The 15322-nt window shown below is 31.7% G+C and overlaps 1 protein-coding gene across 1 annotated transcript; it reads left to right on the top strand.

Moving 5' to 3' along the window:
* Positions 1-468: 468 nt before the first annotated feature.
* On the top strand, positions 469-13881 carry LOC129921246 (condensin complex subunit 3). The gene is made up of 17 exons (XM_056002979.1): positions 469-917; positions 997-1173; positions 6266-6733; positions 6797-6945; positions 7012-7212; positions 7282-7519; positions 7587-7913; positions 7971-8102; positions 8164-8360; positions 8420-8547; positions 8609-8773; positions 8843-9219; positions 9279-9386; positions 9446-10339; positions 10415-10534; positions 12563-12619; positions 12686-13881. Exons 1-17 carry the CDS (start codon positions 720-722, stop codon positions 13802-13804), a joined length of 5055 nt encoding a protein of 1684 aa, XP_055858954.1. The 5' UTR covers positions 469-719; the 3' UTR covers positions 13805-13881.
* The last annotated feature ends 1441 nt before the right edge of the window (positions 13882-15322 follow it).

The following is a 15322-nucleotide window of genomic DNA, read 5'->3' as shown; positions in this document are numbered from 1 at the left end:
AACTACTTTTTCAGTATAGCAAAAGTAGTTCAAAGTAATTTTAAGTACTAAAAAGTAGATAAATATTTCCAAATCCATGCTTGAACCAAAGTTGAACCACATTTAATCCACCGAAAACTGGCCCTATATTTATTTGTCAAACTTTTAATGAAAATTTTTTTGTGCAATAGAAATTCCATAAAAAACTGTACTTATTATTGCAAATTTCAAGTAAAAAACAAAAACCCAAATAGTTAAAAAAAAAATCGTCCAATGTAAATCCCATCTATTTAATTTTTACCAAAATCGTATCCATAAAAAAATCTTCTGTCATGCGCTTCCACCCTTAACTGACCTACCATCTGAACTAACCCCGCTTCAAACAAACAACCAACGGAATTTTATGTCAAGCGCGTCAAGCAAAAAAAAAAAAAATTATAAAAACTATCAAAGCGTCACCTCTCTTGTTCTTGCATTGCATACTTTTTTAAAATAATTTTTTTTTTTTTAATTTCTTGTAAGATTTGACAAACAAGCTAATAATTTGTGTTTTTCTTTTTTCATAAAAATATATAAATTTTTATTTAACTAATTCTTATATGTGACACTTTTTTAGTTTGTTTATTACAAAAATATACAAATGCACAATTAAAAAAAAAAGTGCAATAGTTTCGAGTGCGAGTGAGGAAAAATAGAAAAAAAGAAATTTTGGAAATTGCGAAGAAAATCGAGCGACGCAAATGAAAATGCCTCGCAAACGGAAAGTGCCCGTTCCTGCTGTAATCGAGGAAGAAAAAGAAAATGAATCCCAACTCACAGAAGTCTCCCAGAATTCGACAGTGCATCATGGACCAATGTATGCAATTATGTCCAATGTCCAACTAAATGAGACCTTTCACAAGAAATATATTCGTGAAATGAGTCAATTGTATGAGAAAGTAGGTGTTTCGATTAGCTTTTTGCTTTGTTTGGCAAACTATGTGGCTTATTTTTTTTTTGTTTGTTTGATAATTTTAGATGGATCATGAGATTTTTATGTTTACATTCATCAAAATGGTCAAATCGGCTATGGAAGGAGAGGAAACAAACGAATATGCTTACACTACTTTGTTGTTTTGTGCAAAGTTTGTTGCTTCTTATGATGTCGATGATACGCATCCTGTTTTGGTGGATACTTGTCGGTGGTTATTGACGGTAAGATAAAGTTTTTTTCATCCCTTTTTTTTGTCTAGCTAAGGTATTTCTAAAAAGTACAGTTTAATAGTTTTTTTTTTTTTTTTTTAAAGAATAGTCAATTTTATTGCAAATTGCATTTTTTGATCTTTGAACCCATTGCATCATAATTATTTAGAAAGTTTCTGAATTAATGAGTTTAGATTCAATAGATTAGTGTTTGTTTTTAGAATAGGAAAGAAAGAAACATAGAATCAGACCAATCTTTTGAATGCGTGGGAATGTTGAATGATATTGGGATAAGCTTATCTAAGCATGTACCAATCTTTTATTTTTTATTGATACCTTTGGTTGACCTTGACTTTCGTACTATTAATTCTGTTAATATATTTTTTTTTTTGTTAAGCATCTTTGTTTTGTAAGGGTTGAATAAACTGAAGAGTTTGAAGTCAAGACTACCGAATGGGACAAGGCAAAAACATATAGATATAAAGAAAAGGTTGAACTTAGATGGAGTTAGTGGATTACAATTCAGAAATTTACTGTGCCCCTATTATGAAGATGAATGAATGCAGAGCTAGCTCTAGTTCTAGTTCTTTTAAGATAAAGCTGGGCCCTATTGCACCAACCACTTTGCACTTTGCATTTTGCAACTTTGCAAAATAATACTTTTTTTGCAAAGTAAAAGTGCAAAGTGTTGCACCAAACATTAAAAGTTCCCCAATAGAACTTTGCGTAATTTGAAAATTTGCAAGGTAAAGCAGTAAATAGTTTCAACTTCTTTTCGTTGTTTAAAAAGGTTGAAATCTTCTTTTTTTACTTAAACAACGATATCTTTTGAAATTTTATTGTACTTTACTTTATTATTTGTTATTTTTTTGGTCAAAGTTACTTAGACTGTTGCTTTGCTGCAATTTGTTTAAAGAAGAAAATAATAGAATTTTTAATATCAATATAATATCATTATTATAACTTTGAATTGCAATCATTCATTGAATGACGCATAATTTTGAATAAGGTGGTTGGCAATTCTAGAGGTAGCTATGTGGCCATGAAGTAGAGCGCAGAGGTGCGTTATTTATTTTACCATAGCTAGTTTATTAATGTTTATATAATATCGAACTATGGTCTTTTGTTTAGTTACAATTTGTAACTATTTGACAGCTGAACATCGTTCCTAAAATCCAACTTCAACTTGTTTTTACATACTAACCATAGTTATTTAATCTTAATAGTTCATTATTTCTAATTTCAAAATGTATTCTTAATTTTACATCACTCACGTAACTATTACTATACTATTCATCTTCAAAAAGTCATTCAAAGCGATTTATTTAAATTATCATTTAATATACCCGAACTTTACACGAGAAATGGCCATCCGCAAATCAAATTTTGTCTTTGCAGAGAATTCTTTGCAAATTGGCAAAACTTTGCACTTTTCAAAAAAGTACCTTGTGCTTTGCAATTTTGTGGTTGGTGCAACAAAATTTGCAAAGAAGGAATTTTTGTTTTACTTTTCAAAAAAATAATTTCCTCTTTGCAAATTGGAGTGTTGCACCAACAGAATTTGCAAAGTCGAAGTGCAAAGTTGCAAAATGCAAAGTGCAAAGTGGTTGGTGCAATAGGGCCCTGGTCTTTCTTTCTGACATAACTAAACTATGCACCTATTTGAAAATGAAAATGAACTACGGACTATATATATTTTTTTTTCTTTTTAATCAACAATGCTTTTTTTAACTTATTTTATATTATTTTACCACGAATTATCTGCATTAAAAGAAGAAAATTATAATAAGTTTACATTGTTTTGCTGATGATAGTACCCTCAGTTTTTCATATTCGTTTGAGGATTCACACCCAAGTCCTTCGGATGTAAAACTTCAACGCCAAAATATGATAAGCTCATTGAATTCTGATCTTGACAGCATTGTTCAATGGGGAATAAGAAATCGTGTAGAATTTAATGCTTCAAAAACACAATGCTGCTTACTATGATTAAAACGTAACCTTCCCCCTATGCCACTATCAATGAGTGGCACTTGCATCGAGGAAACTGAGAAACTTTCCATTCTCTGTATGAATGTAACAAACCACATTCTGTAGAATCAACACATATTCGATGTCGCCAAAAACGCTGCGAAATGTTTAGATTTTCTTCGAAGATGCAAGAAATTCTTCTCATCTTCTGATCTAGATGTCATCTATAAAGCTTACATTCGAACAAAACTTGAATACAAATGTCACATGTGGGCAGGTGCTATGATAACGTATTTGAGTTTCTTGGACCGAATACAAAAACGTGCTTTTAAAATGATAAATGATAGATCGATAACTGAGACAATTGCGTCCCTAGACCATCGACGTAATGTGTCATGTCTCTCCTTGTTTTATTTATTTATATTTATAAATAATGTTCAGATGAAATAGCTAGTTGCATTCCTCCCCTGAAACAATTCCACCGTAATATTCGCCCTTCTAGGAATGCTCATCAGTTGAGACAATTGCGTCCGTAGACCACCGACGTAATGTGTCATGTTTCTCGTTTTTTTATCGCTATATTTATAAACAATGTTCAGATGAAATAGCTAGTTGTATTCCTCCCCTGAAACAATTCCACCGTAATACTCGCGCTTCTAAGAATGCTCATCAGTTTACCCTTGAGCCCAACTTCGGACGTACCGTCAAATACAGAGATTACCCGCCTCTGTTTTTCCCTGCCATTTTAATGCCCAGAGCTTTAAAACTAATGTGCATCGGTTTCTCCTTTTGAATCTTTCCCTATTTTCCTGAAGCTCGCACTTTGTTTAACAAATTAAGGGTATTTAACTCCCTTTAATGCGCGTAAAGTATACAAAAAAAAAAAACATTAGCAGGGTGGTCGAAGTGGGTTATGATAAACATAAAGCTACGCACTCGCATTCGATCGCCCATTACTTAAGTTAGAATGACATAATGTTAAACCTCTGCTATTTCCAAGTTCTGTTATTTCTTACAACTTTAATATGTTCTAACGAAGTAAAATTAGTATAAGCAAATTATTTTAAATACAGTTAATTTTTGGGCATTCTGATGTGAGGTTTGAATGAAAAAATGGACAGTTTGGCGCAATATCGTTGGTTTAAAGTAATGCCCTCAAACTGTGCCAAAGAGTTGCATGTTGATTTCGTTGTCATAAACAAACAACAAGCCCGTAGTCGATCTTAGATTACTATGATAATCAAAGAATAACTTTTTCAACCTCGTCAAATTTGCTATGAAAAATATTTCAAAAGCTAAGAGTGAAGTATTAAAGTGTAGAGGACTTTTCTAAGATATCTATTAGGTATTTATTAAAAGCAATGTTTTTTTGTTAACTCAGTACTTCGCTGAGTAAACATTTTATACTGATTTTTGAGCTTATAATACTCTTCGATTACACTATTGTCTGTCTTTTTGTGAAGTAGGTACAGTTGTTCCGATTTTCAATTGGCTCATATGGATAATTTTTTACTTCATACTCTATGAAAAAAAGTATGACAAAAGCGAAAAGTCAGCAAAATTAACCTTTTTTTTTCAAAATTAGCGTTTAATTTATTATTCATTATCCTTTGTTGTTGAAGAGTCAAAAATGTATAAGTTTAGAAAAAAAAATTGGCTCTAAATTACAACACTCGAATACTTTTGTATATCCTTAGCAATCATTAAAAGTCTCTAATTGGCTTGCTTTCATTGAAACCAAGATGGCTTCTAGTATTTTTTGTGACAACTGACCAATCAAAGCCTTATAAAATTGTGCTTTGTATTACACACTGGGGATGACCGCGCATTAGCACTGTCTCTTTTTAAAAAAAAGGTTAACTATGAAATGAGAACTATGTTAAAGGGAATCTTTTTTTACCGCATATATTTACTTTGGTGTCCAGTTTTCAACTTTCTCCAGCCGAATAAATGTATGCATGGAAGTATATACCTCCTAGCTCATACTTCAATCTTTAACTACAACTAGTTATGACCTCTATTATGTATATAATTTGCCTTTTTTGTATGTATCGTCAAACAGATTGATTATATAAAACCTTGCGCACTACAATCTTAGCATGGGTTTTTATTTTTTTTTTTTTTCAATTTATAATATCTGAAATGCATTTGATCAATACACACCTAAAGTAGGTACCTACTATAAATTTAAGAGTGTAGAGAATTTTAGTTTTTTTTATATGTTTGTATGTTGTTAAAGAATATTGCTATTTTCTGACTTGGTGTATAAAAAAAGTAATGTGCCTATATAGTGCAAGAAATTTTTGGCAAAATATCACTTCCATACGAAAGTGTCATTTTGAATCAAATATTGCTTCCGATTTCTGATTTGTCTTTGCTTTGTCTTTTTTACCTTTTGGATTCTTTTTGTCTGAATCTCAAAGAACATGGCAATAGCATATTTTGTTAAATTTTTTTAAAAACTCAAAACCTAATAAAAAAAAAATACTGTCCCTTGGTGTAGAATTTCAACACGGCGAATTCAGCATTTTATTAATTTAAAAAAAAAATTGTTTAAAGCCAATATTTTGCTATTACTCAGTATTAACACAAACGATTTTTGAAAACAAGAGATAGACTTTTCTGATTTTCAAGGTGGGGCAGACAAAAACAGGATTTTAAACAAAATTAAACCTTTTATCCGTCATTTGTTTTGTAATTACCGAAAAGCACTTTATCAATTTCATACAAAATTTTCTACTACGTTACAACTGAAACAAAAAATGTGAGACACCTCAAAATTAGTATTCCTTCACAACTAAAATAAATATACTAAATTTTGGATTCCTGTAATAAAAATTATATTTCGCATCAGAATAAAAAAGAATGGGGAGGTTTGTGTAGCATCCGAAACTTCACTTCACTTCTTTCATTTAATTACATTAAAAATCATAACTTTGTCAAAAAACTTTAATAAAAATTGTACAAAAACTCGATGCAATGGAATTGACCATATTTAAAATATGCAAAAAAAAAAAACTACAACAAAATCGAACTTTAAAATTATAAATATAAGTGGTGTAATGTTCTAAATATTAGAAAAAAAAAGAATACTTTTTTGAAAAAATAACCATCGGTTTTTCTTTTTTTTTAGACCATAAGTCAGAATCCCCACATACGTTTCCGCCTATGTCAGTTTGTGAATATGATTCTAAACGCATTGGGTGTGGAAGCAGCTCTTGATGATGCAATTTGTGATGGTATCATGGAATATATGTTGAGACGTTTGCGTGATATCAATCCCAATGTAAGGGTTCAAGCAATATTGGCATTGCAGCGATTACAATGTCCGGACAATCCGGACGATGTTGTTCTTCGTGTTTATCAATTTCATTTGTGTTCCGATCCCTCGCCGAGAGTCCGTCAAGCTGTGGTAACTTCTATGGGAAGAAATTACAATACAATTCCATATATTTTGGATCGTTTGTGGGACATTGATGAAAAAGTCCGTCGACACACTTATTTGCATATGAGTGGATACCCAGTTAAAGCATACAAGGTATCCCAACGTTTACAGTTGCTTGAGCAGGGTCTCAATGATCGATCGGAAATGGTTAAAAAAGTAAGTATATTCCCTTTCTTAGAAGGATTTTTTTTTATAATTATTCGGTTATTTTGATTGCAGGTTGTTACAACTATTATGCTACCACAATGGTTGGAATCTTACAACAAGAATTACATTCTATTTGTTTCCGCTTTGAAGCTTGATGCTAGCGAAGCAGAAGTTGAAAGATTTCTTAAAATCGCTAAAGTTGCTTTACATGAAATCTTTAAGTAAGTTTTTCGATACAAAAGGTGTCCTATCGAATAAGACTCTAATAACTTTCTGAATATTTGCAGAAGACAAAAGATTGAAGACCTTGTAAATTGTGTTCCTCTAGATGAGGATGGTGAATTCCATAAGTGTGTTCCACATGATAAACTATCAATGGAAGTTACATTGTATTGGCAGTGCCTTATTGAACATTTGTCAGTTACAATGGCTGATGAATTGGATTCAATTATTCCTGAATTAAGTACATTTTGTGCATATGTTTTGAAGTAAGTCAAAGACATCTTAACTATTTACATGAATAATAAACATGTTAACGATTTTTCTTCTTCCTTAAGATTTTGTGAAGCTCAAAAATCCGCAACAGATAAATTTATGAAAATGGAATTTCAATACGTCCTTCTATCTTTGTTAGAGATTCTCTATCTCTACGATTTGGGTGATGAAATTGGTCGTGAAAACTTTAAAAAATTAATCAGCACAATTTTAAAGACCAATGATTTGGAAGAAAAGCTAATTGAAATCATTATCAAATGTGCAGAGAATTTAATAACAGATCATAATACTCGACTGCAGGTAATTTTTACAAATAAATCCTTTTGTTTAAAAGAGAATTCATACAACAAACATATCTTCTTTTTAGTTCTTTGTTGAAATAATTGAAGAAATCACCCATATGAGTTCATTTAAAAATGACACTCTCATCAATGATCGTGTTCTTATCGATCAACTTCTTGAAAAACATCCCGATAAGGATCTCAAATTAAAATTATCTTCATTGAAAGTTAAAATCTTGGATCTCGAAGAAGAAGAAATGAATTTTGTTGAAATGAAAGATTATGTGCAAGCTCATCGTATAACTGAAGAGAAAAATGCATGCACAGAAGAGTATACAAATCTATTGAAACCATTGCTAGAAAAGCATTCAGAGACTATTGCATCCGAAGATACAAGTGGTCAATCGAGTTCGGTGAGAGAAAAATAACATACAAAATGATTGAAAACTAATGTTATATTTTTTTTTTAGCTATCATCATGCTTTCAGCGAAATAAAAAAGTAACATCTGAGACGATACTTAAAAGTTTGCAAATAGCATTTTATATGGTCGTATCGAAGAATGTTCGATCTTTGACTCCAAATGTCTGTAAGCTTTATAATGTAAGTATGACCTCGTATAACTTTAGATAGAATTATTCAATAAAATTGGAAAATCGTACAGGAATTCATTGGTCGTCATATTGCTTCTAATCAAATTGCCATCAGAGATTGGGCTCTGAAATGCGGAACAGCCTATAGCATGCTATACGAAGCTCTGGCAAAAGAGATATACGAAGTTCTTTATGCCCAATTCTTTAAGAATCACAATATTCGCATTTGGAAGACTTCAATTACTTGTATATTTGAGCTCCTGGATCGGTAAATATTTTTTAAGTCTTTTCTTAATAGATCTTCTAATCCTGTGGTTTTGATTTAAGGTACGGATGTTCGAGTTTTAACGTTGAAGAGCGTCAAAGTAAAAATAAACGCAATGGAAGACAACTGTACAACACATTGGAGTTTTTGGATGCCGACGATGATAGCAGTGTGTGGTCATCAGGGCAAGGTAAGCTAGAATGATAATTTCTCATTTCATTTGATCTTTATATTCCATCTTGGTTTTCTAGCTGTGGATATAATATTTATGATGTCGCATTTTTTGGATACTTGCGACGATGTTTGTATTATAAGTGCAATTGTGAATGGCTTCTGTCGTCTAGTTTTACATGATCATATCAAGAATTCCGAAATCCTAGAGAAGTTACTTTTACGCTATTTTAATCCATCAACAGGTAAAGTTAAACAGATTTCATGTTAATTTTAAACTTTTTCTTAAACATTTTATGAACATTCCAAAACAGATCCTGAAATAAATCAAATTCTTGGTGTTTTTCTTGAGAGTTTAATACAACGTAAAAAACAAGAATATCTCCATCCGTGCCTTTTGCCAACAGTTTCACAAGTAATAAGTGCTCCATATGAAAGTCCTTTACATGAAATCAAACCAGAAACTGTATTGCGTTTTGTTATTGATGCAACACGTCCAGAATTTTGTGCACCCGCAGCAAATATTCATAATACATTGGCATTGTCATTTTTGCAAGAAATGCAAAATAATATTGCCAATAAGGATTTGTGTAAGATTTTGTCGAAAGAATTGTTAACATTGGAAATGTGTGTACAGGATGATCAAGCATTAAAGGATGAACTTAAGGGCATAGCCGAAAAGTTGATAAATGTTAGTTATTTTCCCTCATTCTCCAACTTGTTTTACTAATTTTTGAATTTTTTTTTTAGTGTGAATTTGATTCCAAAACCTTGAAGAATATAATTGATTTTAAAGATATGCTGGATGGTAAATTTAATCCACCTTTGTTGCCAACGAATCCTGATGGTTCTGATGATGTAAGTTTATTTCTTTAAGAAAAACTTAACAAATTATTTAAAAAATGTTTTTTTTTTAGGAGGATAAAACGGATGATGAAAATGCTAGTGCTGCTACAACGGAGAGAGATTATGGAAAAGTTATATCAAATGTAACTCTTCCAAATCGACTCGTACCAGTGATAGAAGAAGAAGACACTGAAGCATCGCAAATTCCAGAGACAAGTAATTTCCAGGTTGAAAATGAGAATTCTGTGGATAAGGAAAAAACGATAGAGCCTGCAAAAACAGCAGATAAACGAAAATCCGATTCAAAGAGAAAAGAATCTCCTGAAAAGAAAAAATCTCCTGAAAAGAAGAAATCTCCTGAAAAGAAGAGTGGTCAATCAAAAAGGAAAAAGACTAAAAAAGCTATAGAATCTGAAAAAGAAAAGGATCCCGAACCATTAGCTGAACCGCCGCCTTCACCGAAGGCGACCCAAGTTGATCCTTCTCCTCAAACACCTGTACCAGTTGAAACGATTGCTCCTTCAACTCCGACGGTGGCGGCGAGAGTTTCAACAACACCAAGTACCCCTCTTAATATTATTCGTCCTTTGACAACACCAACAACCTTTGGACGAGAAAACTCAACTGGATTGAGATATCTACGCAAGTCAATGAATTCTGCGCGTCAAAATACACATCCCGAGGATGCACCATCACCTAAAATTCGCATTGAGGCTCGTATCGATACAATCGTTTCACCACGAAAAGTGCTAGAATCCCCAGTTCAACCCACAAGATCGACGAGACAAAAACTTCGTGCTGTCACAAATGCAACAAATTCTGCAGCAGAAGATGAAGAACAATCAAAAAGTAAAAAGGTACAATCGGCAAAAAATAAAAAGAAAGATGCACCGGCTGCAACATCGACTCGAAAGTTGACTAGAAAGCAGGCACAAAAAGAAAAGGAGCCATCACCAGCTCCAGATGTAAGTTTTAACAAAATGAAATTACTTATTTGAAAATTGTGTAATTTAAATTATGTTTTGTATGAATTTTCATAGAGTGATGATTCGGAAGAGATTCCTCCATCACCGACATCTTCCGCTGTTACTGATACAACAACTGAAATAAGAAGTTCTACGAGAAGATTTAATCGAACTCTTCGTTTTGATCATATCAAAGTGAGTACCAACAGAAGAGGTATTCAATTATAAGCACAAACTTAGTGTGTAGCAATAAGCACAACTGTGAATAATTAACATTGCCATAACCTTTTTTTTAATCTTCATGTATTTTCATAATGTTTTGTTTAATTCAAATTTCACAATCAAATTCAATTTCATTTTCTTAAAGTTGTTAATCTGTAAGTCTTATCTTTTTATTAGTGAAACATAAAAAAAAAGATTTTACGCATTAAAAATAAGTTTTAATAAACATAATTTCGGTAGATTGTTGTTATTGAACTAATTGTACTGTAGTTGTTTTAAGCTTTGCATATAAATATATAATGAATCAAATCTCGAAGGTAGCTGAACTAATTCCATATATTGCATTATGGCGGCTCATAAATCTGTAAAAATTCCAAGAAATAGATGACACTTTACCCGTGTTTTTTCTAAATTAATTTTTCATTTTAAATTTCTATTCGTATCAATAAAACAATGAGTAGATACTGAGTTGAAGAAAAAACTGGGCTTATAAAAGGGGTTTTTGTTTTTTCAGAAAAGAGTGGTGTTTCTATTTTGTTCAGAGCGTTCAGAACGTCAAAATTGTGTACCTTTTTTGTTCGGGAATTGTTCATAGCCCAAACTACGAGCTCAGAAAAAATCGACCGAGCATCCTGAGTGAAAAATCTGAACGCTTTCACAAAAAAAAAGCAAACTAGGAGCAATATTTGATTATGTTCAAAGCGTTTTCAGAATGTTCAGAATCCGTTCCGAGCTTTCTTCTGTACTAAAAAAGAAAATCACCTAATGCAAAAGTATATTTTAGTTTTAAATTTTTGTAACAAATAGTTTGACTGGAAATTAAATTAGTTTTTAAGTAATAAAAAAAAAAAAACTTATTTAAAACTTTCATAAAAATGCAAACGCAAATTGATAAAAAAAAACTGAGAAAAAAGATGTTATAAAATAGACCAAATCGCTATTGCAAAAAAACGGTTCACAGCGCTCTCTATTCAACCATAAAACTAAAGACAGAAAAAGAAATATACATATTATCGCGTTTTGATACACTTTTGGGAAGGCTTTGTTTAAAAAAGAACTGTTTTCGTATAGGTACAAAGGCTTTAAAAACAAATTATATGGAACAATAACTGATCGAGCAATAAGTAATCTAAAAGACTTCTTTGACTTTTTTTTGTAAACAAATATCTGCAAAACTCTAATTAGAACTTTTAAGGTCAATTTCTTTGCATAAGTACTTAAATAGCCCGGATCAGGACAATTTTGATTGGTTATGTAAGACTCTTATTTTCAAGATGTGAACAACACTGTCCGTAAATAGAGACCTTCTGGTTAATTTGCAATTTTGTGTGTTGGATGACAGACGTTGGAAAATTAAATCATGAGACGGTGTATCATCTCTTCTTTCTTGGATGATCCCGCTCCCGCAGAGAATTTCCCATTTCTGGTTTTTTGGTAAATGTAAAAAAAAAACTTACAAATCATTAAATGGACAAAAATCATCTCAAAACAGCCATGAAATAAAAAAAAAATCTACAATTTCTCTTGAAAAAATAAAATAAAATCTATTGTTCTGATACAAGCATTAATACCGCTAGACCTACCGAGTTAACTAACAGCCAAAGAATCCAATCCTGTGTGCGAATTAACTATTATACCTCTGAGAGCTAGAGGAGTAAAACCGATGTACATAATATAAGAAAAATCACATCAGAGAATCAGTGGTTGAGTTCATAAACGCATCACAGCTTTTGCATCACAACTTTTTGTATGGAAAGATAACACTTCCTTACCTGCAAAGCATTACGTTTGCACCAGAAATATTTTTGATGAAAATTTTTGATGCGTTAATGAATTCAACCAGTAATATACAGAAAACTTTCCCATTCTTAATGTTTTGCCTAAGCTCAACGTTAATTCATTTTATTTTTGATTTTATTAAGTTTTTGTTTTGTTTGTGAAAAGTTAATTTATAATGCTTTTAAATAACATTGTAATTCAATTCAATAATTCTTTTTACAGAACAGTACACCTGGTCAAAAAACAACTCGATCGAATCGCAATAATACCCTAGCTTCTGTAAGTCCATTAATTAATTGTTCTGTGTTAGCAGTTAAGATTTTTTTTTTTTTAATAAAATTGCAGAACAAAGAACAAACAACAGAACCAACGACAAGAAACACACGTAAGAGACCGATATCACCAAACTCGCCAAAAAGTTTAAATGAAGGAGGTAAAGAATTCGCATCTCCTTTACGCAAACAATCAAAGACGAGTCTTCATCTTTCAGAAAACACAACAAAAGAAGCGACAAAAAGAACACAACCAACAACAACAACAGAGTCTACAGCAACAGAATCAACATCAACAGAATCAACAGCTACAGAATCAGATAACAACACCAAGGCAAAACCACAAACACCAATAATCAATAAATTGCGAGCGAAGAATTCCAATGTTCCAGAAAAGCCCGCTGACCAAAAACGGATCACTCGGAAAACACAAAAGAAACCGAATAGTCCATCGAGTAAAGAAAATGAACCAAAGAGTCCATCCAAGTCGACGATTGCATCACCAACATCAAGTGATTTATCTTCATTGTCATCCAGTGAGAGTGAAAACGAAGAAGCTCCTTCGAAAACTCCTAAAAACAAAGAGAGGTCTAACTTTGGAGTTACAAAATCTACCCAGAAGAGATTAATGAGTAGTAAAAACCCAGCTCTTAAAATTCGTCGTTCAAACGTTTCGGCTTCGGCTAGTCGTGTCAATACAAGAAACTCGGCACGAAAAGATCGCCAAAACAACATGATAATGACGCGCAAACGTTTGTCTTTGGAAAGTGTGCGAAGTCCGAAGGCGAATGGACCTTTATTCGCATCTCCGAAGACAAAAGCTAAAAAGAAAACCACATCAACTGTTGTGGCACCATCGCAACCCAAAGTCAGTAAAATTCCAGTGAATATAGCGCTGCGCTCAAACAAATCAAATGCGAATTTGAATTTGAACAAATCGAAAACATTGACGACTGATTCTGTGCATTCCAACAGTGAATCCAGCATAGAATCAGATGAAGAGTCAGATGATAAATGGGAGAATGTCAGTACGAAAAAATCACAACCACAATCTAAGGCAATAGTTCAGCAGCAACGTAATACATCATCATCGTCACTAGCCGCTCAGCGACCAAGAAGTTTATCAAGGATAGCAAGGAGTACAACACGCATAATAGCTGCCAGAGCAATGCTCCGAAAAAGACATATGTGACGATTCCATAAACCCCTTCGGGATTTTCATTTCATTTATTATTAAAAATATTTAAACTATTTTTTTTTGCATCCATATTTTCAGTTTACTTTTATTCGGAATGTTTATTTAAATTTTTCTTTTGTTTTGCATCCAAATTTTCTCTCTTTAATTTCTTATTTTTTTGTTTTGCATCCAAATTTTCTTTCTCTTTTTTATTTTTGCTTTCCTTTTCTTTCGCATGTTGTTGTTGAAACTTAAAACAAAAAATTTCAGTAAAAAACAAAAATACATTTTACACCAACAAAATTTAGTCCTCAAAAAAACAAATTGAAATGTTTAGAATAAATTTTTATACGCCTGAATGAAAAAAAAGTTGTTAGTGTATTATAGATATATATATATATAAATATAAATTATATCCCAAGCATAGGTAGTATAATGACTTTTAAGTGGTTTCTTTAACTATTTTTTTTTCCTTTTTTTCTTTTCCTCTTTTACACTGCATTTAAAATGAAAACAATTTTTTTAGTTTATACAATTAAATGAATTATTATGAATAAAAAAAAAAAACACAAAAAAAAACTATATTTTAAATCAATTTAAATTAACCACATTGTAAATAATTATAAAAAAAATGTTTAGCAATAAAGAATTAGATTTGTAAAATTAATTTTTTTTATTCTATTCAAGGAAAATAAGAAATGGTAAGCAAAGCTTTAAGAAGATTTTTCAGTTCTCAACACAAGTTTGTAAAATGAATGACGAATCAAAATCCTAAAATGAAAAAGAAGAGAAATGATTTTTGGGTAAATATTCTGCCCTATCGAGGTATCTGTGGGAACGAATAATTATGCTTCGAGGAGTTTTTTCGATCGAGAAAAACTCTCGGATTAGGACAAATTGGAAAGCAGATATCTTGGGAACAAAGTCTCGAAACAAGTTTTGGTTTAAAGATATGAGTTCACAGTGAACACACTTACATATATGTACATTAAGCTAAAAAAAATTATAAAATATATTTTTTGATAAAAAATCTAAGGTTAACACCTTGATGAAAAAGTATGCATTTAAAAAAATCCTCCAAATCCATCGAAAGAGACATTAAAAGAAAGGTCTCATAATTTAAAACCAAAATATTCTTTGGGGTTTGGTTCTTGAGTTCAGGCTACTAATGAGGCGTTTTCCTCTTTTTGATATACATATGTACCAAATTTGATTAGAGCCCAAATGTGTTTAAGAGATTGTTTAAGTCATTATAAGAATGAATTTCAATATTTTTTTAACTGTTTTTAGGTGGTTCATTTTTTTTGTACCTAAGCATTTTCATAATTTATAGAATTTTCGTGCTAGTCTGTCGTATATTTTATTGTTTTGGGCACTTTTTGGTTGAAGCCTCTTTTTGCTTGCCATATGCATAGGTACTATAGGGCAGCTAAGCTTAAGATTAGTAAAAAAACGAACCTGAGGGTGTCTTACTTAATACGAAACGAGAGGAAAGTAAACGATGTTGAAGTAAACGATAGTCAAGTCACTACA

Source organism: Episyrphus balteatus, chromosome 1 (assembly GCF_945859705.1).
Source record: "Episyrphus balteatus chromosome 1, idEpiBalt1.1, whole genome shotgun sequence".
Classification (NCBI taxonomy): Eukaryota; Metazoa; Arthropoda; class Insecta; order Diptera; family Syrphidae; genus Episyrphus; species Episyrphus balteatus.
This window is presented reverse-complemented; position numbering and strand designations above follow the sequence as displayed.